The sequence below is a fragment of the Panicum virgatum genome, chromosome 1K (genome assembly GCF_016808335.1).
Source record: "Panicum virgatum strain AP13 chromosome 1K, P.virgatum_v5, whole genome shotgun sequence".
Lineage (NCBI taxonomy): Eukaryota > Viridiplantae > Streptophyta > Magnoliopsida > Poales > Poaceae > Panicum > Panicum virgatum.
In genome coordinates, this window is record NC_053136.1 from 11,165,775 (window position 1) to 11,186,486 (window position 20,712).

Genomic DNA, 20,712 nt, shown 5'->3' on the forward strand with positions numbered 1-20,712 from the left:
GTGCGTCGCCTCCGACCTCCACGCTCACCAGCTCGTCGCTCAGCCACGGCGTCGCTGGCGTGTGGCCCGACCCGGGCACGAGGCACGAGGCGCATTTCGCTTTGCTCTCGTTCCAACAAAAGCGAGGCAGAACCAAATGAGGCAATTACCTATGTGCCATTATAAATTATTGCAATGATCTACATACCATCCAAATTTTAAAAAGTTCCTCTGTATCTTTCATGGAAGTTTTTTTTACCCAGGTGCCACTCCCGTCAATTTTCCTTGTAACAGCAGTTAACTTGCATGGGAAAAGACGATTTTGCCCCTAGTTGTAGAATGCAACATATTTTCATGTTTTTACATGTGTACCACTGTTAATTCTGCCAGTCATATTCTGCCAGGTTGTACGAGGAGTAATCATGTATATGCGCACATAAAAATTACCCGCATCATATAATTAAAATATAATATTGCAAAATAGGTATTGTGAACATCAATGTCTAGTGACAACATCAATGTAGGTAAAAGGCTCAAAGAAGAGTCCAGAGGCTCCCCGAGCCAGCCCTTGCCCTCTCCTCTTCTCGTGACGTCCGTGCCTCCGGCCACTCGCATCGGACTCAGCTCGCCCATCCACCGCCACCGCCACCGCCGCGCGTCGACCATGAAGGACCCCTTCGAGGCGGCCGTCGAGGAGCAGGACTCGCCGCCGGAGTCGCCGGCGCCGCCGGAGGAGGCCGGCGCGGCGGGCCCCGCGGACGACCCCGACGACTACGATGGCGGCGGCCCGCGGCCCCGGGCGCTCGCCGCGGCCGCGGCCAAGGCCAAGGGCCGGGTCCAGAGGGAGCAGCAGGAGGACGAGGACGATGAGGAGGACCAGATGGAGGTCGACCTCGAGAAGCTCCCCTCCAGCACCGGCGACCCCGACTCGCCAAGATGAAGTCCGTGCCTCATTATGCCTTGCCTGTTCAACGCTCGTATCTAGTAAATTACATTGCCTTGATAGCGGTAGAAATTCGTTGGGTCTTCGTATTCTCAGTAATCTCTAGTACTCCCTCCTTCCCCGTTTATAAGGCATACACGTATATCAAGATTCAAACATTCTCATCTTTGACCAATAATTTGACTATTAAATTTTTATTTTTATAATACAAATTTCATATGATTGGATTCATAATCAAACATAGTTTACAATGATTATAAATTTATAATCAAAAGTGATATAATATATGATAAATAAATGGTCAAAGTGTTGTTTAGAAGACCGTGTCATGTTCCACCATGCCTTATAAACGGGGAAGGAGGGAGTATTAGATAATCGATTGGTCAACCGCAAGCCAGCGAATATACATGATTACTCCACTGGCAGAATATGGTAGAATATGCCTGGCAGAATTAACAGTGGTACACAGGTAAAAACATGAAAATATGTTGCATTCTACAACTAGGGGCAAAATCGTCTTTTCCCATGCAAGTTAACTGTTGTTACAAGGAAAATTGACGGGAGTGGCACCTGGGTAAAAGAAACTTCCATGAAGGGTGCAGGGGAACTTTCTAAAATTTGGATGGTATGTAGATCATTGCAACAATTTATAATGGCACATAGGTAATTGCCTCGAACCAAATCGTGAACCGCAAACAGTAGCTGGGAGCCTGGGACTTGGATAACGTCACGCCAGTCCGGATCGAGTGTGACCAGGGTGCTAATGGGGGTGATTTTTAGAGGCATCTTCAATTTTTTTAATTTAAAATATTATATTAGTTTTTTTAAATATGATAAGTATCATTTTAAAAAATTAGTATAATATTTTGAACTAAAAAAGATTGGAGGTGTACGGATTATCCACTAAGTGCGATATCGTGTTCGAGTCCATACAAATTGAAAAACCTTTGCAAAAGTAGTTGCTCATATATACTCCCTACGTCCCAAAAAGAATGTAAATCTCGTTTCACGAGGAGTCAAACTATTTTAATTTTGACTAAATTTATTCAAAAAATTACTAACATTTGTGTCTCTGAATAGATGTAGTATAGAAGTATATTACATGATTAATCTAAAGATACTTATGTTGAACACAAATATTAATACTATTTTGTATAAACTTGGTAAAACTTGAAATTGTTTGACTTCTCAGGAAGCGAGATTTATATTTTTTTTTGATGGAGGGAGTAATATATATTGCTCCTCTGTTTCGACTTGTAGAGACGTTTAGAAGTGTTCTAAGTCAATCTTCTTTTTTGGACAATGCAAGTTCGTATGAAACCTCTAAAAGCTTGGAGTCCGTGAAAAACCTTTGTAGGAATCTTAAAAAAAAAAAGAAAAACCGGAGTAGCAGTTTGTAAGTACCCTTTTCGTTCTAGATTATATTCGTTTTAGAATTTTCATATACATAATATTCGATACATATCGTACTCCCTCCATCTACTTTTATGAGACGCAGACACATATCAAGATTCAAACTTTGCAATATTTGACCAATAATTTGACTATTAATTTTTTATTTTTATAATATAAACTTTATATGATTGGATTCGTAATTAAATATACTTTACAATGATTATAAGTTTATAACCATAAGAGATATAATATATGATAAATAAATAGTCAAAGTATTATCTAAAAGACCGTGTCATGTTATATTATGCCTTATAAAAATGGATGGAGGGAGTATATAGTAAAATATATTTTTTTATTAAAATAATCTATATTTTGAAACAGAGGAACAGAGCAAAGCTTGCAGGTTGTCGACATGTCGTGGACAACACCGATCTTGCGGCCTTTTCCCCCTGAAATCTGGGACTGCCACGCACGGGCCGTTAGGCTGTCCACAATGGCAAGAGCAAGAGCAAATTTGCTCTTGCCTCGTTTCCCACGCCCTCTCTGTCTACAGTGCCAAACAGTGCATCTACAGTGTCAAACAGTAGATTTACTCCTCCATTTCCTCCTATCGCTGTGGACGGTCTTATAACCGCCTGCGAGTAAGAAGCGGCCGGTGGCGGGAAAGCTTAACGCACGGAGAGGCTAATCAACCCCCCACCCCCCCCCCCCCCAAATTAATTACGAACGAGAATATTCGCGGGAACAAATCCTCCCGATCCCGTGCCGCGCGCGGATTAATCCGGCGCCAGAATTAATCGGCCGATCGAAAAGGGAGTTCTAGCAGCCGGCCCTGTGGACGACGTCGGCGCCGCGCGATAATGCGGACGCCATCAGCGCGCAATAGCTAGCGGCGAGCGAGCGAGCGATGCCGTCCTCTTCCCAACTCCCCTCCCATGGCCATGGCGGCCGTGTCGCGGCGTCACCTCCCTCCCTGACCCCCACCTCTATAAATACCGTCGCGCACCAATGGCGGTCGCCACCATTCAGTTCCATTCCAGCCATCGCAACAAGGCAGCTGCTAGCTAGCTAGTGCTGGTTACGTCCTCATCTCCGAAGCTGAGGTGCAGGTAAGGTAGTGCGGCAGCAAGCGACGACAATGGCGGCGGCGACCAACGGCGGGGCGCCCCTGGTGGTGTTCGACTTCGACAAGACCATCGTCGACTGCGACAGCGACAACTGGGTCGTCGACGCGCTCGGCGCCACCGAACGCTTCGACGAACTCCTCCGCCACCTCCCCTGGAACCACGCCATCGTAAGCACGCACGCATCCTCAGCTCGTTCGTGCTCCCTGATCGATCCTGCCGCCGAGCAATCACCAACCTCACCATGGCCGCATCAGGACGCGATGATGGGGGAGCTGCACGCGGCGGGCAGGACGGCGGAGGACGTGCGGGCCTGCCTCCGGGCGGCGCCGCTGTCCCCGCACGCCGCCGCGGCCATCAGGGCCGCGCACGCGCGCGGGTGCGAGCTCCGGGTCCTCAGCGACGCCAACGCCTTCTTCATCGACGCCGTCCTCGCGCACCACGGCCTCGCCGGCTACTTCTCCGGCACCGACACCAACCCGGCCAGCGTCGACGCCGCCGGCCGCCTCAGGATCCGCCCCTACCACGAGTTCGCCGCCCCCGCCGCCGGCCACGGGTGCGCGCTCCCATCCTGCCCGCCCAACATGTGCAAGGTACATACGGTGCCCGGCCGGCCGACCAGCTGCCTGCCGGCCTCCTGCTCTTTCATCGCCGGATCGCCGGAGCTCCGTCGTCCGTCCCTGACGCCGACCATTGATTGATCGATTGATTTCAGGGCAAGGTGATGGAGAGGATACTCCAAGAGGAAGAGGAAACGGCCGCCGCGGCGAGGCGGCCGAGGAGGGCCGTGGTGTACCTCGGCGACGGCCGGGGCGACTACTGCCCGTCGCTGAAGCTGCGCGAGGGCGACTACGTGATGCCGCGGGCAGGGTACCCCGTGTGCGACCTCATCGCGGCCTCGCCGCCGGCCGCCGCCGTGCGCGGGTGGGACGGATTCGAGGACCTCGCCAGGGTGCTGCTCGGCATCGTCGACGCCGAGATCGCCCGCGGCGCGGCGGAGCAGGGCGAGGCCCCCGCCGCCACGTCGAACGTCGTCGTCGGCGCCGTCGTGCCGGACTGCCGCACGCTGCCGCTGCCGGCGCGTCAGGAGGCGGCGCTCCTCCCGCAGGCGGTCCGCGTGCCCAACTGATCGGTGGGGCCAAGGCAGGCGTGCCAGCAAATAACTCTACTCCACCCTGAACCCTCCATTGATTTACTTGGAGATGACGCAGGGATTCTGCCTGCAGCATCTGCTGCTTCACCTCAAACTGAAAGCCTTTCAGTGTGTACCATGATATATAATACTGTACCATCCAGAGCCAAACATGAGACATGTTCTCATGTTGTTCGTTTCTAAGAGCATGTCTATTGAATAAGGAAGCAGGTGTTGCTGTAATTTAACTGTAATTTTGAGTGAGATAATCTGACAAAATGGAAGCCTTGCTGTTGACAACTGGCTGCATATGTAGGTGTTAAAACAGCACAGATAATCTGTTTGAACTGTGTCTTCGTTCAAAATGAAACAGCTGCTTTGTTCAACATGTATTCTAGTATTTGTGGTCATAAAATTCCTAAGCTTGTGTGCCCTGTGCATTTGGATATTTTCATAGTTTTTCTAAAATCGGTAAATGAAATAGCTTCCATTAATTATTATAGCTTTGTATAGCCTTTGTAGAAGATAGCCACTAAATCATTTACCCCTGCTATTTAAAATCTTTAGAAGTATGGAAACAATGGATCTGTTTAATAACCGTATAAAACATCCTTACCTTTTACAGTATCGACAAATGAGGAGAGAGCAGGACCAGCTAGTACTAATGGATGCTGACCACCAAAAGATGAAAGAGATGGCTGAGTTCGAACTACGGAGGGAGGAGAGTCTGAAACTGAAAGCAGCCGAGTAGCGGACAGCCAAGAAGCACCTGAAACGCCAAAAGAAGAAGCGGAAGAAAGAGAAGCGAACTAGTAATGGTGCTGACTGCTGAAGAACCTAACAGGCTAACAGAGTAGAGTCATCTGATGATGACAACATGTGTTAGCAATGAACGATGCTTCAATTGCACCTGAATATGCGTTTAGACTCCATGTAACCATTCAATGGATGGAACATTACTTGCTTCTTGAAGAAGGTAGCCTGTGCGGCTGTGCGTTCCTCTCCCCGGTCGGGCGGTCGGCTGTGGGCAAAGAACTAGCATCTGCTAGGATAAAACATTTTGAGCAGAGATGGAGAGAACTAGAAATTTTGTTGTTACTGTTCCTCGTTTGGGGAATTGTTTTTTCACCAGTACCATATGATTAGCTATAACATTTTCAGAACAGAGCTGAGAGAGCTGAGAGCATTAGTAGACAGTTTCCTGATAGTGTACATTCCTCGTTCAGAGAATTGCCTTGCATCACTGCTTTCTCATCATCTCCATATATGCTTCTGGCATGTATTTGTATCGTATCACTGTCCTTTTTTTTTGCATCATGCACTTCTTGTATTTCTTAAAAACTTGTAAAATTTTGTCTTTTTTCTAGGAAGAAGAATCACAACCAATGTATAGGAAGAAGAATCACAACCCCTTCGCTTTCCGCCGCCGCGTCCGCGTGGCCCCAGCCCCATCTGCTTACATGTGGGCCCGCGCGCAAACAGCCACGCCCGCCTCGATTTCCCCCCGGTTTCCCTTCTCCTCTTCCCCTCTTCATCCACCTTCCAATTCGCGACGCCGCCTCTCCTCTTCCCCCTCCTCGCTCTCCTCCCGCTGCCGCCGCGCGCGCGAGAGGGGAGGGAGGGGCCGTCGGGCGGGGGCGGGGCATGGACGCGCGGGCAGGGGAGGCGGCGGAGACCAGCGGCCGCGGTGTCGGCGGCGCCGTGCTGCCGCTCGCCGTGCGGGAGCTCCTCGCCGGAGGGGTCGCGGGCGGCGTCGCCAAGACCGCCGTGGCGCCGCTGGAGCGCGTCAAGATCCTCTTCCAGGTAACCGCGATCCCGCGAAGCAACAACAGATTGTTCTGTACCCTGTAGAGGATGGCGACGCAGAATCCTTGACGGATTGGAGGGCTATCTTGGGCTCTCGCCGAATATGTTCTCGTGGCACATTTGACCTTGTTGCGGAACGGGCCGGGAGGCGAGATACGCGGCTCCGTGTGGCGGCCGTCCTCGAGCGGTGGATCCTTTGCTCGCAGACGGTCGAGGGTTCTCGGGTCTTTTCTTATAGGTGCGAGTTGCGTGATCATTGAATCTCGAATGGTTGTAGCCACACTGTAGGTGTACGTTCTGTCTTAGGACTTAGGAGCTCCTGGCAGCATAATGCACGACCTTGCAAGTCATTCTAAAATGCTTAGTAATGTTACGTGTTGTCGGTGGGTCAACTTCTGTGGTCATGAGACAGCTGTTTGGTTGCAGTTTGCTAGAGGTATCAGGTTCAGAATCGCTTCTTTGTAATCAGTAGCAGATTCTTTGTGACAGAGATAGGATCCAGCATGTTGTGAATTTAAGAATACATGACAAGAAAGATTTTGCGAAGGTGGTCGAGTTTTCGACCAAGTAGTTAATTGCTGGGCTGAAAACCTGTTCCATGCCTCCATTGATGAATTAAGATTCGGGTTGAGCTCAAATGTGAGTCTGTTTGGTTTTGGGATCTTGTGGTTACTGATGGGAATGTATGATAAAATACAAAGCTGGAAGGAATAAAATTGAAACGTTTTCATTGATGCACTCGTTTCCAGCAATTTGTGGGTGAGTATTCTATCTTAGATGTTGATTTTCTCTCTTTGGTGAGCTGTCTATATTCCCAATTTCCCAAGCACATGCTACCCTGTTATTATGAAATTGATGATACAAGATTTTGCGTTATGTAACATGGAAGGAAGAAGAGGGAAATCAATAATTCCAGGTGAAGTATTATGTAACTGCAAAAAAACCCTTTTAGTAAGTAAGTTGTGTGTTATAGCCTAGAAAACATTTCCAGTGGCATTTATATCAACATATAACTGACTGCTAGTTTGGCTGATGGCCAGAGTTCTTTTAGAAGTACCTTTTGTGCGTGTGCATGACTGTTTACGGTGGTGTGTCAAGAAGAAAGAATGGAACATAAATTGACCATCAATGGTGCAAAATGGACTCCAATTGGGGTTTCCATGCAAAAGATAAAATTGTGTTCCATGTGCAAATCTAAGTAACCTAAATTAACAGAATTCTGATCGATTAAATTACAGCTAAAGAATATTGATTTTTTTTGGGTGTTTATGTTGCTGGTAATCTTAAGTAGCCAGCTGATATTTGACATTCTATTGGAGATTTCAGACAGGAAGAGCTGAGTTTCATGGTTCTGGACTGATCGGATCCTTCCGAACAATCTACCGAACAGAAGGTCTTTTAGGGTTTTACAGGTTGGCCTCTTCCTAGTTTGCATGGCAGATGGTTGGCTGTCAATACATGTTGCACTCTTGAGCTTGACTTTTGAATTGTTTTTCCTTAGGGGTAATGGAGCTAGTGTTGCTCGAATTGTTCCTTATGCAGCTCTGCATTATATGGCCTATGAAGAATACCGGCGGTGGATCATTCTTGGTTTTCCTAATGTTGAGCAAGGGCCTGTTCTTGATCTCGTGGCCGGATCGATAGCTGGAGGAACAGCTGTCATATGCACATACCCTCTTGATCTAGTTCGCACAAAGTTGGCTTATCAGGTTTGTCCAAATGCTTGTTGCGTCGATCATTGAACTGGAAACCCACACTTCTTCTGTTGGGTTTTAAGTTGCCTTTGATGTATTTTGGGTCAAACAATGATCTTCTGATCTGATTAGCATTATTACTGATATTGCTGTGTTTGGTAGAATATATCTAGTACTTTTATGAATATATGATCTGTTTCCTCTGATTTTCAGTACCTTTCTAATTACTTGTCCTCTCTGCAGGTAAAAGGTGCAGTGAATGTCGGTTTCAGAGAATGTAAGCCCTCTGAACAGGTTTACAAAGGGATTATGGATTGTGTCAAAACAATATACAGACAAAATGGATTGAAAGGCATATACCGTGGCATGGGTATGCATATATTGTATTTCACTATCTTCTAAAGGCCAATTTCTAATGCACTCGCCTATATTAACTATTTTTTATTGTTCTGCAGCTCCATCATTATATGGAATATTCCCTTACTCTGGTCTTAAATTCTACTTTTATGAGAAGATGAAAAGTCATGTTCCTGAAGAGCACAGGAAAGATATCATAGCAAAACTTGGTTGTGGATCAGTTGCCGGTTTGGTAGGACAGACAATAACATACCCCCTTGATGTTGTTAGGCGGCAAATGCAGGTATAGTTTTGCTCATAGCATTTGACCGCTAAACCATTGATATGTTCAAAATGATAACACGTGACACACCATTTTCAGGTTCAGGCCCTTTCATCATCCAGCCTTGTGGGGAGAGGAACATTTGAAAGCCTGGTTTTGATAGCAAAGCAGCAAGGTTGGCGACAACTATTCTCCGGATTATCTATCAACTATTTGAAGGTGAGATATTTCTTTTATTGTGCCATCAAAAGTTTATTTAGTTGTGCATTTCTAAAAAAAATAACTGCCAGAAACACTGAATTTTCATTGTCCTGACTGTAGAACTTGACTTTCGATAAACTAGAAGTTATGATATGTATTTTCACCAGACTCCAAAGTATTTACTTCATTTAAACACTTGCACCATTATGTCATTAATTTTCAGCTGAACAGTGAAGTTAATAGAATGTTTTATCAAGGCCTGTTGTTCTTGTTGTGTGATCATTCTTTACTAGTATTTTAGATTGAATACACATCAGCGTATTTTCATTTCCTTTCTGTGCTCGTGCCAAAAAATAAAGTGCCTCACGTGTATATTGATTGATAGATAGTTATGACTTACACGTTCTGCATACATAATGTTTGTCTCATTTTTTTTTTGAAGTTAGTAAAGCAAAAACACTGAGTTTAATGTCAAAACATACACCTTACACACTCTCATTCACAGGTGGTGCCATCAGTAGCCATAGGATTTACTGTTTATGACTCGATGAAAGTTTGGCTTAAAGTTCCATCAAGGGAGGAAACTGCTGTTTCAGTCTTGACAGAAGAACGAAGTGATGCAGCTCCTATCCCCTCTAGTTAGAATGAGTTTTAACTCTTTCGGTGCTGCGATGCTCTTTTCTGCCTTTAACATTCTTAAGGCATTGTAGTATAGCATTCTTTCTTGGAGCTGCATCACCGTATAGCTGCTAGGCTTCTCCAACGCAATGGAAACAAATAATTTGACAATCAATAAACGTATAAGCAGGTAGATGATGCCAAGAAGAACCTTGGCGTATTAACAGGAGGAATAGAATTCCTTGCAGATTTACCGATTCTTTGTGGAATTCCACCCTGTACAGACTCTGTATATAATTGAATAACTTGTGTCAATCGGAGATCTTGGGGGGAAGCCAGAAACTTTTTGTTTCTACCTGGCACTGTTTAGTTTTCAAAAAAAATCTATAGTACTCGTAATAACTAATTACACAATCTAACTGATTAGCACGAGATGAATTTTTTAAGCCTAACTAGTGGTTATGCACGTGCCTAGGCACGTGTTTGAAACTAATTTTATATCAACTCTACGGAGGCACATAATATACTCTATGGTTGTAAGAGTTTCACCAAGTGGACAGATCAAGAATATATATGTCAACACCTAAAAGACATATTAACATAATAAAATTAACAATAATAATAGTTCAAGAAAATATTATACCAAAGCCAACGTATGAACTTGGTCCAGGAATTTAAAATATGGTTTAATTGATACAACACCAGAATTTAAAATATGGTCTAAAAATGTAGCAAGATCCATCCATATTTCTCACTCAGCCTCTGGGTACACCAAAATCTTCTTCATTAGCCCACCTGCACATGTATCAATATTCACAAATATGACATGTTAATATTGTCAGAAATAAATATTTATAGCTGCACGATACTTATTATGGCATAAAAGATATTTTATCAGTGAATATGGAGGGGTAAATACTTGTACACAATGGTAGCACAATTGATACTTGAAGTGGACAATGGAATATTGCACTCTTAAATCGTATGCAAGGTGCTGGAAATGGAGCAACCTTCTGCTCAATTCACCTTGACCAAGAGCTTCAGGCTAGGTTGGACAGCTTACAGATACAAGGCTTGTCATTGCTTGATAAGATTAGCCAACTCTGCGCCAAATTGTTGGATTGATCAAACACAAGAAACTTGAAAATGAATCCTTCAGTGGCAATGATGTGTTAACAATCCGCAATTATACTTTTGGGTACCAGAGCATATGTAAAGAAAAATAAAGAAATATTACATGAAGGAAAATAACAAACCCTCGTGCTTCTGTAATCCGATAAAGCTGATGACAAGGTGGACTATTTGAGAATGAAATAATATCTTAAGCTTCTGTAATCCGATAAAGCGATCACATTTAAACTGCAAGCAACCATGGTTAAAGAAAAATTTTACCCAAGATCCAATAATAGATGCACCATGTATAATCCTACACAAATTAAAAAAATTGTTAGATGTATACCACCATCCGTAAGCAAAGCAAAGTAAATTTGGGAGGGCATCCTAAGCATACCTTACACGGCCAAGGAGACCTTCTGATCCAGATATGTATACCACCATCCGTAAGCAAAGCAAAGTAAATTTGGGAGGGCATCATAAGCATACCTTACACGGCCAAGGAGACCTTGTGATCCAGATCCACCACTGAATCGAACGTATGGTGCCAACATGCCAACTAAAGCTACATTAATAACTACTCCTACCAACATATCCGCTGCATACAACTCGAACTCTGACCAAAACTCCTCTTATGAACCTGTGCAAATGTCGCACAACATGTATCGATAACAGATAACTATCTGACATATCCCACGGAACACATGAACAAAACCATACAGACAAACAATCATCAATATCAATGCACAATACTGGTGAAAACAAATAGTTGAACCTACCTCTGTCAGGATCAATCAGCATCCTGTTCCGGAGAAGCGTGCAGGGCCTAATGGCAGGACCTAGGGGCCAGGCCGACGCCTTCCACACCCAACCAGTGGAGCAATTTCATGTCAGCGGAACCCCGTACAGACTTATGCTATCAACAATGAGAAGTTGAGAACACGGCAAAGCTTACCTGCAGTTCCAGGTATCTGAGTGTTGGAGTATATTGAGCCCATGTGTATAGAGGCCCATCTAGAGGCCCATGTATATGTATTATATATACCCACCCTTTTAGGGTTGGAGGAATACAAGTCATTATTCTCTCCTAACATGGTACCACAGCCTAGGGTTAGAGTCCTTGGACCTCCCGTCGCCGGCGTGCCTCCGGCGAGACGCCGGTGAGCCACCACCGCCGGTCCACGAAGGCAGCTCCCCCTCTTCTCCCTCTCTCCACTCCCTTCCTCTGCAAACGCCGGCCAGCGCCTCTGCGGGGCGCATCAGACGCCGGACCGAGCCTCTGCGCCGCCGGATCCGCCGCTCGCCCGCGCCTCTGCTGCGCGCCGCCGCCGGCCCGCGCCTCTGCGGCGCGCCGCCGCGCCGCCGCCGGATCTGCCGCCTCCCGGCCCTGCGCGCGTGCTGGCCCGCGCGGGCCCGAGCCTCTGCGCCGCCGGATCCGCCGCTGGCCGGCGCCTCTGCTGCGCGTCGCCGCCGGCCCGCCCAGCCGCGGTCTCCTGCGCCGCCTCAGGTCCGCGCCGACCTCCTGCTCGGCGGCTCTACTCCGGCGTCCTCTCCTGCGCGCCCCCCCTCCCATTTCTTCCTTCCACTGCAGCGCGCGGCTGCTCTGCTTCGCCTGCGCGCCTGCTCTGCCTTTAGCGACTCCTCTGCTTCCCATGCCTCTGTTGTCTTCCCTCTCCTCCATGGCCGTCCTGGGCGGACCCACCCTCGACACCGCGGCGTGCCCCTGCTGCACCGACCTCCAGCAGCAGGGCGCGCCGCCCGGAGCCCCTGCAGCCGCGGGCGCCGCGCGAGCCGTGCGCGCCGCGGGTCCTTCCCTCGCCGCTGCTCCTGCGGGCGCGCTGGGCGCGTGGCCCCCCCTCCCCGGCCGCCCCCGTGGCCCCGTCTGCTACGGCCGCGGGCGTGTGGTCTTGCCCGGCCCGATCGGCCGCTGCTCCTCTGTTCCAGGCACCTCCTCCGCTCCAGGGCGCGAGCCGCGCCGTCGCCGCCTTTGTGGCCGCCATCGCGCCCGCCGCGCAGGCTCAGGCCGTAGCGCCCGCAGACCTGGCCGCCGCCGCCGCCTTTGTGGCCGCCGTCGCGCCCGCCGCGCGGGCCGCCGCATCCCTCGCCGCCGCGCACGCCGCGCGAGCCGTCGCGCCCAGGGACCCCGCGCGGGCCGCTGCCTCTCTCGACACTATGCAGGCTGTCGCGCCTGCCGCGCACGCCACGCAGGCCCAGGCCGTCGCACCCGCCGCGCAGGGGTGGGGCCCTCGTCCTCAGCCCCGGCCGGCGGCCATGCTCGCCGCTGCTGCTCCCCTGTTCGCGCCGTTCTGGGCCTCACCCGCTCCACCCAGCCAGCAGCCGACCTGGCCTGGGGGGTGGGACCAGGCCACACTGGTGCAGTCCTTCAGCGCCATGGGGCGGACGCCGCCGGTCAGCACCGAGTGGATAGCCGACTCGGGTGCCTCCTTCCACACCACCCCAGATGCCGGTATCCTCTCTTCTGTCCGACCCCCACACCCCTCTTGTCCTTCTTCCATCATGGTTGGTGACGGGTCTTGCCTTCCTGTAACCGCTGTGGATTCTGCTCCTGGCTCTTTTCGTCTTCCCAATGTCCTAGTTGCTCCTCAGATGGTTCATAACCTTCTTTCCATTCGTCAGTTTACGGCTGACAATTCTTGTTCCATCGAGTTTGATTCTTCCGGTCTCACTGTAAAGGATTCGGCCTCCAGGCGTCCGCTACTCCGGTGTGACAGCACGGGCCCCTTTACACCCTTCGCCTTCCTTCTTCCGCTGCACCACTCTCGCCTTCTTCTTCGCCCTGGCCGTCTTGGTCTGCCGCTTTTGCCGCGACGCCGTCTTCCACCACCTGGCACCGCCGTCTTGGTCACCCTGGCCGCGACGTTCTGGCTCAGCTCAGTCGTAGTACCGATGTCCCTGGTACTAGGGCTCCTGCTGAGCCCCTCTGCCATGCGTGCCAGCTCGGTCGTCATGTTCGGCTCCCTTTTTCTTCTTCGCATGCGACGCATGCATTTGACCTTATTCACTGTGACCTGTGGACCTCTCCTGTACTTAGCCTTTCTGGTTATAAGTACTATCTGGTGGTGGTCGACGACTTCTCGCACTACTCTTGGACGTTTCCTTTGCGCGCCAAGTCTAAGACCTTCCCCACCCTCCTCCACTTCTTTGCCTGAGTGTCCACTCAGTTCGGCCTCACCGTTAAGGCCGTCCAGTGTGACAACGGGCGGGAGTTCGACAATTCCACTTCCCGTTCTTTCTTCCTCTCTCGGGGTGTTCAGCTGCGTATGTCTTGTCTGTATACCTCTCCTCAGAACGGCAAGGCTGAGCGGATGATTCGCACGACGAACGACGTCGTGCGCACTCTTCTGATCCAGGCTTCTCTGCCCCCGCGCTTCTGGGCTGAGAGCCTCCACACCGCCATCTACTTGCTCAACCGTCTTCCGTCCACTGCTTCTCCTGCTCCCACTCCACACCACGCTCATTTCGGTACCCCTCCTCGCTACGACCACCTTCGGGTTTTCGGGTGTGCGTGTTACCCTAACACCACCGCCACTGCTCCTCACAAGCTGGCGCCCCGCTCGACTCGTTGTGTGTTCCTTGGTTACTCCCCTGACCACAAGGGGTACCGATGCTTTGACCTCACCTCTCGCCGCGTCCTGATCTCCCGACACGTCGTCTTTGACGAGTCGGATTTCTCCTACTCTACCTCCTCTACACCTTCTCCTGACCTCGAGCTGGAGTCTCTGTTTCCGACTGACCCGGTGGTTCAGCCACCGTTACCTGTCTGTCCTTTTCCTGCAGGTTTTCCCGGCACGCCGGCACCGTTTCTGGTGATCCCTACTGCGCCGAGCGCGGCCCTGGTGCCCGCGGTCGCGCCACGAGTGGTCCCCGGACCTCCGGTCGTGCCGCGCGCGGACCCGGTGTCACCCGCCGCGCCACGTGCGGCCCCGGTGCCTTCAACTGCACCTGCGCGGTACGCTCAGCCGGTGCAGGTGTACCGGCGTCGCTCGGCGCCGACCCAACACCGCAGCGGTACGCTGAGCCGGTGCAGGTGTACCGGCGTCGTTCGGCGCCGACACTGGCACCGCCTCCTGCTCCAGAGGCTCCTGCGACGCCGACGCCGGATCCGTCGCCGCCGCCGCCTCCTCCGGCTCTCTCTCGAGCCGAGCCGGAGGTATACCACCCGCCAGTCATCCATCGGGATCCTCGGCATATCCATCCCATGGTGACTCGGCGGATGGCGTCTCAGGCCGCGACTCTCTCCGCCACCGAGGGAGAGCCGCGGGTCTCTCCGGTACCCTCCTCTGTCTGCGACGCCTTGGCGGATCCTCACTGGCGTCGCGCGATGGAAGAGGAGTACGCGGCCCTTCTTGCCAACCAGACGTGGGACCTCGTGCCGCGTCCGTCTGGTTGCAATGTGGTGACTGGCAAGTGGATCTGGACGCATAAGCGTCGGGTTGATGGCACACTGGAGCGCTACAAGGCTCGTTGGGTTCTCCGGGGATTCACTCAGCGACCTGGTGTGGACTATGATGAGACCTTCAGCCCAGTGGTGAAGCCCGCTACGGTGCGCACGGTCCTCTCGCTTGCGTTCTCGCGCTCTTGGCCTGTGCACCAGCTGGACGTGAAGAATGCGTTTCTTCACGACACTCTCTCAGAGACTGTCTACTGCTCTCAGCCAGCGGGATTTGTGGACTCGAGTCGTCCGGATATGGTCTGCCGGCTCAACAAGTCTCTCTATGGTCTGAAGCAGGCTCCTCGGGCTTGGTACTCTCGGTTCGCCACGTTCTTGCTGACATTGGGGTTCACCGAGGCCAAGTCTGACACGTCTCTCTTCGTCTACCGCCGTGGGGATGAGACTTCCTATCTGCTGCTCTACGTTGATGACATTGTGCTCACAGCCTCTAGTCAGCGGTTGCTTCAGAGTGTCATCTCCTCTCTGCAGCAGGAGTTTGCTATGAAGGATCTCGGTCAGCTCCACCACTTCTTGGGCGTCAATGTTGAGCCTCGCCCGTCTGGTCTTCTCCTGCACCAGCGGCAGTACGCACTCGATATCCTGGAGCGGGCTGGGATGACTGATTGCAAGCCCTGCTCCACTCCTGTCGACACTCAGGCGAAGCTGTCCGCTGATCTGGGTGATCCGGTGGTGGATCTTACTGCCTACCGGAGTCTGGCTGGTGCTTTGCAGTACCTCACCTTCACCAGGCCGGACCTCACCTACGCTGTCCAGCAGGTCTGTCTCCATATGCATGATCCCCGGGAGACACACCTTGCTGCGCTGAAGCGTCTCCTCCGCTACGTCCGTGGCACTGTGGACCTCGGCCTGGTGCTTCACCGCTCGCCCTCTGCTGAGCTGGTGGTCTACACCGACGCTGACTGGGCCGGCTGCCCGGACACTCGTCACTCCACTTTCGGCTACGCCGTCTTCCTGGGCGGCAACCTGGTCTCCTGGTCGTCCAAGCGGCAGCCGGTTGTCTCCCGCTCCAGTGCCGAGGCGGAGTACCGGGTTGTCGCTAACGGCGTAGCGGAGGCGTCCTGGCTACGACAGCTCTTGGCGGAGCTCCACAGCCCGCTCGCCAAGAGCACGCTCGTCTACTGCGACAACGTCAGCGCCGTGTATCTCTCCACCAACCCCGTCCAGCATCAGCGGACGAAGCACGTGGAGATCGACCTACACTTCGTGCGCGACAGAGTCGCAATCGGCGATGTTCGGATACTCCATGTCCCGACTACCTCCCAGTTTGCTGACATCTTCACCAAGGGGCTGCCCTCCTCGCCCTTCTCGGAGTTTCGATCCAGCCTCAACGTAACCGGTGGCTAGTTGTGGCTGCGGGGGGGGGGGGGGGTATTTGCCCTTTGTACTCTATTTGTACTCTCTTCTTGTCCAGTCTTGAACACCGCTGCGTCGGTAGTTCAGACTGCGGGGGGGGGTGTTGGCTTTCTTGTTGTCCAGTCTTTAACACCGCTACGCCGGTAGTTCAGACTGCGGGGGGTGTTGGAGTATATTGAGCCCATGTGTATAGAGGCCCATCTAGAGGCCAATGGATAGGTATTATATATACCCACCCTTCTAGGGTTGGAGGAATACAAGCCATTATTCTCTCCTAACACTGAGCAGCAGCAACTTCTGAATCCTAACGCTCTTGGCCATCTCGACCATGTTCGCGGGCAAGCTGGGCAGGCTGAACCCACCCTTCTCTGCCTCCTGAACCACCTGATCAAAGCTTAGGATGGGCCCGAACTCAGGAAGGATGTAAATATTACTAAAATCAACAGGGGAAGGGAGACCCTGCTGTAAAACAAATATTTTCAAAGGAACTCACTTAAAGAAAACATAAAACTCACAATTCTATAGATAAAAAAATGGATTACTGAGAAATTCATCTATATGATTAAAACCTAATTGTGAACCAATAGGCTACATCTTATTAGTTCCCTCCTAACATCAGAATCCCAACAAACAAATGCAAATCGAACTTGCTGCCAATGAATCAATAGAGTATTATCAGTTATGTCCATTTCAGCAAAACATGAACCACTGATCAAACTTATAATGGGATTATTGTGACGATAGGCCCAACATTTTGAATAGGATTCTATATATGCAGTACAGAAAGCAAAAATGCGATCTTGACTGTAAAAGAATGTACAGAATAAATGACATTTAAGAAACCTTTCTGTCCACTCTTCCAAAAGTCCAATGTAAAAACCTATGATCTGCCAAAAGAAGAAAAAATAATATCAAAAATAGCAATGTTTGATCCCAGCATAACATTTTTTTTGATCTAATTGTTTTTTCACCTAGAAGAAAATTAAGTAAATATAAGATCTACTTTGCACTTAATGATTGGCAACTTATCCTTTATTTCAAATTTGTTCAACATAGATTAATAAAAAACTCTAGGCATCTATCATCTTCTCCTCCAATGCATTGTGTAGGAAGGTTAGCTACTCCTACAATGAATTGTGTAGGAAGGCACTTAAAAAATTATTCAACCAAATTATATATGCAAGACACGAATTAGTCTATGATCTGTGTTGATTTTTTAATTGTCTAAGCAATATCAAAACAATGAGCATTTGTGTTTTATATAACAAATGCAATCGTATGCAATATCTGAAAGCAGATGTATTCTAGCATTTCAACAAACACTTCGCGGGCATGTTGCTGCCACTAATCAGGAAGCAAATTTCGAAGGCAAGATTCTTGTAAGGATTCAAATAGATGCTATTTCCAGGAGGAATAAGAATTGGACTAACAAATTGACGCAGAATCCAAGCATAAGTACATAGTAAAATGTACTACAGAATCTAGTACTAACAGAGTAAAAATTATCATAGTACCTTAAAGGCTAGTAAGGAAAAAAAAAAACTATACAGATACAAAGTACCTTCAACGCTAGTAAGGGAAAAAAAAACTATATGAATACAGATACTAATGAAATATGAAGATCAGAGTACCACAGCTTCAATGAAGCCAATTCACAGGAAATCACTATGCAAAGGGCAAGCTTGTCAGCTTATCGAGAAGTATGTTTTTTGTAATTTCTTTTCTAATTATGATCTAGAAATATGCTTCATATATGAATTATAATCATCACAAATTTATATTTGCTGATGTACATGGGAAGTATCATACTACCACTGTATAGAAAGCAATATGTGAAAAATGAACTAATAATAACACATTGAGGAAGCTACCTGCAAAACTTAGATATTCTATGCGTATCAATTCAGTAGCAGTATGCACTTTTCAGGATAACATAAGACACATGAGAACAAACAAAACAAGAAGCTGCTGAGGCGGACAAAATTGAATCGAAAAAGGAATAACAGTGTTTTAGATTTTTATAAGAGGCCGAATGCAGATCATGTCCATTTAGTTTAGATGACTTCAGGCTTTGGCAGCTTCCATTTTTTACATCACTAATTCATTTAAGCTGTAGCCCATAGAAAACGCAGGCACTGGGTTATGAGCCAAACAAATTCTGAGAACACCAAAACCCACCTTATTTTACCTAGTGCTGAGAAAATTGTGTGCATGACCAGTGTAGATGGCTTGGATGATACTCTTGTTTCCGCAAACCACCTGGACGGCACACCACAGACAACAATTGTGTCCGGCCTTTTCGCTATCTTCCTCACCGGGTTCCCTGATACCAGCAAATGTCAATCCCAACTCCACCTAGCAGGGAATATCAAGAAAATACAATACAGGAACCAGTTCATACTGCTATTGAGTAGCTCGGAGGAGTAGAAATCCTCCCACGACTTCTTCATCACCTTGAAGTCATCGGGCGGCGGGATCTCGACTGTCATCCTGAACTTGACTCCCTCCAGGCGGCGTGGTAGGGTGACAGTGCTGCGACGGGGAGTCGGCGTTGCAGGCTGCGGCGGCGTGGCAGGGTGACGGTGCCGCGACGGAGGGTCACGTGGTGCGGCGTGGGAGGCGCGACGGGGGCGGAATTGCTGCGGGGTCCATCGGGGAAGGCGGCGTCGCGAGCACAGGGGAGGGAGGGGGTCAATCGGGGAAGACGGCGTCGCGAGGCTGACGGCGCGCGCAGAATTACCGCGGGGGACGGGGGGAGGGGCGAGCGGCGTCGGCGTCGGCGTCGCGAAGCTGGCGGCGTCGCGAAATCACCGCGGGGGAGGGGCGGGCGGACTCGCGTGGGTACAGGGGGCGGGCTAGGAGCCGGCGTGGTGAAAAAAAATTACAGAATCAGGCGGAATCAATTTCTTTGATACTTCCTTCAAAAAAAAATTTCTTTGATACTGTTTTGGGCTTCACAAATCCTGTCAAACACTCCCAACTCTGTCATGTGGGCCTTAAAAAAGTGTTTTGTAGGAGGAATGGCTGGATAAATATGAGTGAGAATTGTATCCAATTCTTTCATCATTTATAATATAGATTAGTCCATGATTAAATATTATTTGTCAAATAACAATGAAATGTGTTACAGTACCAAAATCAACAACTTTTTCCCAACTAAACAGGCTAACCATTCAGAACAGCCAAGCTTGTGTTTCTACTTGTTTGTTCCAACTTTTTGTTGCATAGTAATAAGTGAGGGATTTACTATGGCCATAGGTAGCTGTAGCGTGTGTGGTTTGAGCCTGCAGATTATGACATGTATGTGTCCATAAGCACAAGAATCTATCATGCCTTGCATTTAGCACCATGTCGGATTCTTGCGAGTGGCAACACGGCATCTTGGATTTTGGTCAGATTCTTGCAAAATTCAGATTCCTTGCCTCTATGGATGTATAGCATGTACCGTGGTTCTGGATTTGGTCGAAATTGGTTTTACATTTTACAGTTGAAATTGTCGGAACGTGTGCGGTTAACTTTTGTGTACTGGTAGAAATTGCCTCTACTGCTCACAATTCTGACGACTGGCAGAAGCCAAGGTTTCGACTTTGCAGTCTGTACTTCAGAGTTTGTATGGTTGAGATCCTGAGAAAATTGAACCGCCTTGCGTTGTGGTCTTGAGAGATTCATCTCAAAAACCTTCTGTGTCCATCAGTTGAAGCAGTGCGTGAACAAGCCTGACACTCTGTTCGCTGGGCTGGAGCTGGAGCTGGTGGCTAGAGTGGTGTGAGAGAAAAATATTATTGGCTGGCTGGTGGCTGGAAGCTGGTGCTGGAGTGGTGTGAGAGGAAAATACTATTGGGCCGGAGATTACTAGAGCTGCCGAACAAAGTGACTGACTCCTGTACAATGCTGAAACAGGCCGTGAGTGTCTGCGTGAATGGTAGTTTGTTTGTTCATTCCCCGTTTAGTTTCCCGCCAAAAAAATTTCACCTATTACATTAAATATTTGGACACTAATTAAAAATATTAAATGTGAATTAATGGCAAAACTCATTTCATAACTCCGGGTAAAATTGCGAAACGGATCTAGTGAGTCTAATTATGCCATAATTAGACAATGTCGTGCTTGACGGATTAATTAGACTTAATAAATTTGTTTCGCGATTTTACGTCCATCCATGTAATTAGTTTTATAATTAGTCTATGTTTAATACTTCTAATTAGTGTTAAAAAAATGTCCAAATTTTTTTGTTCAAAAACTTTTGGGAACTCTGGTGTG

The 20,712-nt window shown here is 49.1% G+C and overlaps 5 protein-coding genes and 1 long non-coding RNA gene across 13 annotated transcripts; 3 read left to right on the plus strand and 3 right to left on the minus strand.

The window, feature by feature from the left end:
• Positions 1-643: 643 nt before the first annotated feature.
• On the plus strand, positions 644-919 carry LOC120652578 (transcription initiation factor TFIID subunit 11-like). Its single transcript, XM_039930444.1, has one exon. The coding sequence runs from the start codon at positions 644-646 to the stop codon at positions 917-919; it is 276 nt and encodes a 91-aa protein (XP_039786378.1).
• A 2,205-nt stretch (positions 920-3,124) lies between these two features.
• On the plus strand, positions 3,125-4,961 carry LOC120694657 (thiamine phosphate phosphatase-like protein). The gene is made up of 3 exons (XM_039977852.1): positions 3,125-3,611; positions 3,699-4,034; positions 4,157-4,961. The coding sequence occupies exons 1-3, from the start codon at positions 3,456-3,458 to the stop codon at positions 4,568-4,570; spliced, it is 906 nt and encodes a 301-aa protein (XP_039833786.1). The 5' UTR covers positions 3,125-3,455; the 3' UTR covers positions 4,571-4,961.
• A 1,135-nt stretch (positions 4,962-6,096) lies between these two features.
• Positions 6,097-9,853, plus strand: LOC120694666 (mitochondrial carrier protein CoAc2). Its single transcript, XM_039977863.1, has 7 exons — positions 6,097-6,376; positions 7,706-7,791; positions 7,881-8,088; positions 8,317-8,443; positions 8,529-8,713; positions 8,792-8,911; positions 9,399-9,853. The coding sequence occupies exons 1-7, from the start codon at positions 6,218-6,220 to the stop codon at positions 9,534-9,536; spliced, it is 1,023 nt and encodes a 340-aa protein (XP_039833797.1). The 5' UTR covers positions 6,097-6,217; the 3' UTR covers positions 9,537-9,853.
• A 247-nt stretch (positions 9,854-10,100) lies between these two features.
• LOC120694676 lies at positions 10,101-11,600 on the minus strand. 4 transcript variants are annotated; one of them, XR_005683596.1, is made up of 4 exons: positions 11,580-11,600; positions 11,404-11,482; positions 10,431-11,264; positions 10,101-10,306 (listed from the first exon to the last, which is right to left on the minus strand). It is a non-coding gene; the product is annotated as an uncharacterized LOC120694676 (long non-coding RNA). The 4 variants fall into 4 exon arrangements; XR_005683594.1 differs by having other exon boundaries at positions 10,431-11,482; XR_005683597.1 differs by lacking the exon at positions 11,580-11,600 and having other exon boundaries at positions 10,431-10,937; positions 11,022-11,573.
• Positions 11,601-12,255: 655 nt separating this feature from the next.
• Positions 12,256-12,624, minus strand: LOC120652587 (uncharacterized PE-PGRS family protein PE_PGRS54-like). The gene has a single exon (XM_039930456.1). It carries the CDS (start codon positions 12,622-12,624, stop codon positions 12,256-12,258), a length of 369 nt encoding a protein of 122 aa, XP_039786390.1.
• A 4,076-nt stretch (positions 12,625-16,700) lies between these two features.
• LOC120694690 lies at positions 16,701-19,256 on the minus strand. 5 transcript variants are annotated; one of them, XM_039977900.1, is made up of 4 exons: positions 18,853-19,225; positions 18,640-18,774; positions 17,295-17,338; positions 16,701-16,835 (listed from the first exon to the last, which is right to left on the minus strand). In XM_039977900.1, the coding sequence occupies exons 1-4, from the start codon at positions 18,938-18,940 to the stop codon at positions 16,716-16,718; spliced, it is 387 nt and encodes a 128-aa protein (XP_039833834.1). In that variant the 5' UTR covers positions 18,941-19,225; the 3' UTR covers positions 16,701-16,715. The 5 variants fall into 5 exon arrangements, 2 of the variants coding, with proteins under 2 accessions (XP_039833834.1, XP_039833826.1); XM_039977892.1 differs by having other exon boundaries at positions 16,701-16,913; XR_005683601.1 differs by having other exon boundaries at positions 16,823-16,835; positions 18,630-18,774; positions 18,853-19,256.
• Positions 19,257-20,712: the final 1,456 nt, after the last annotated feature.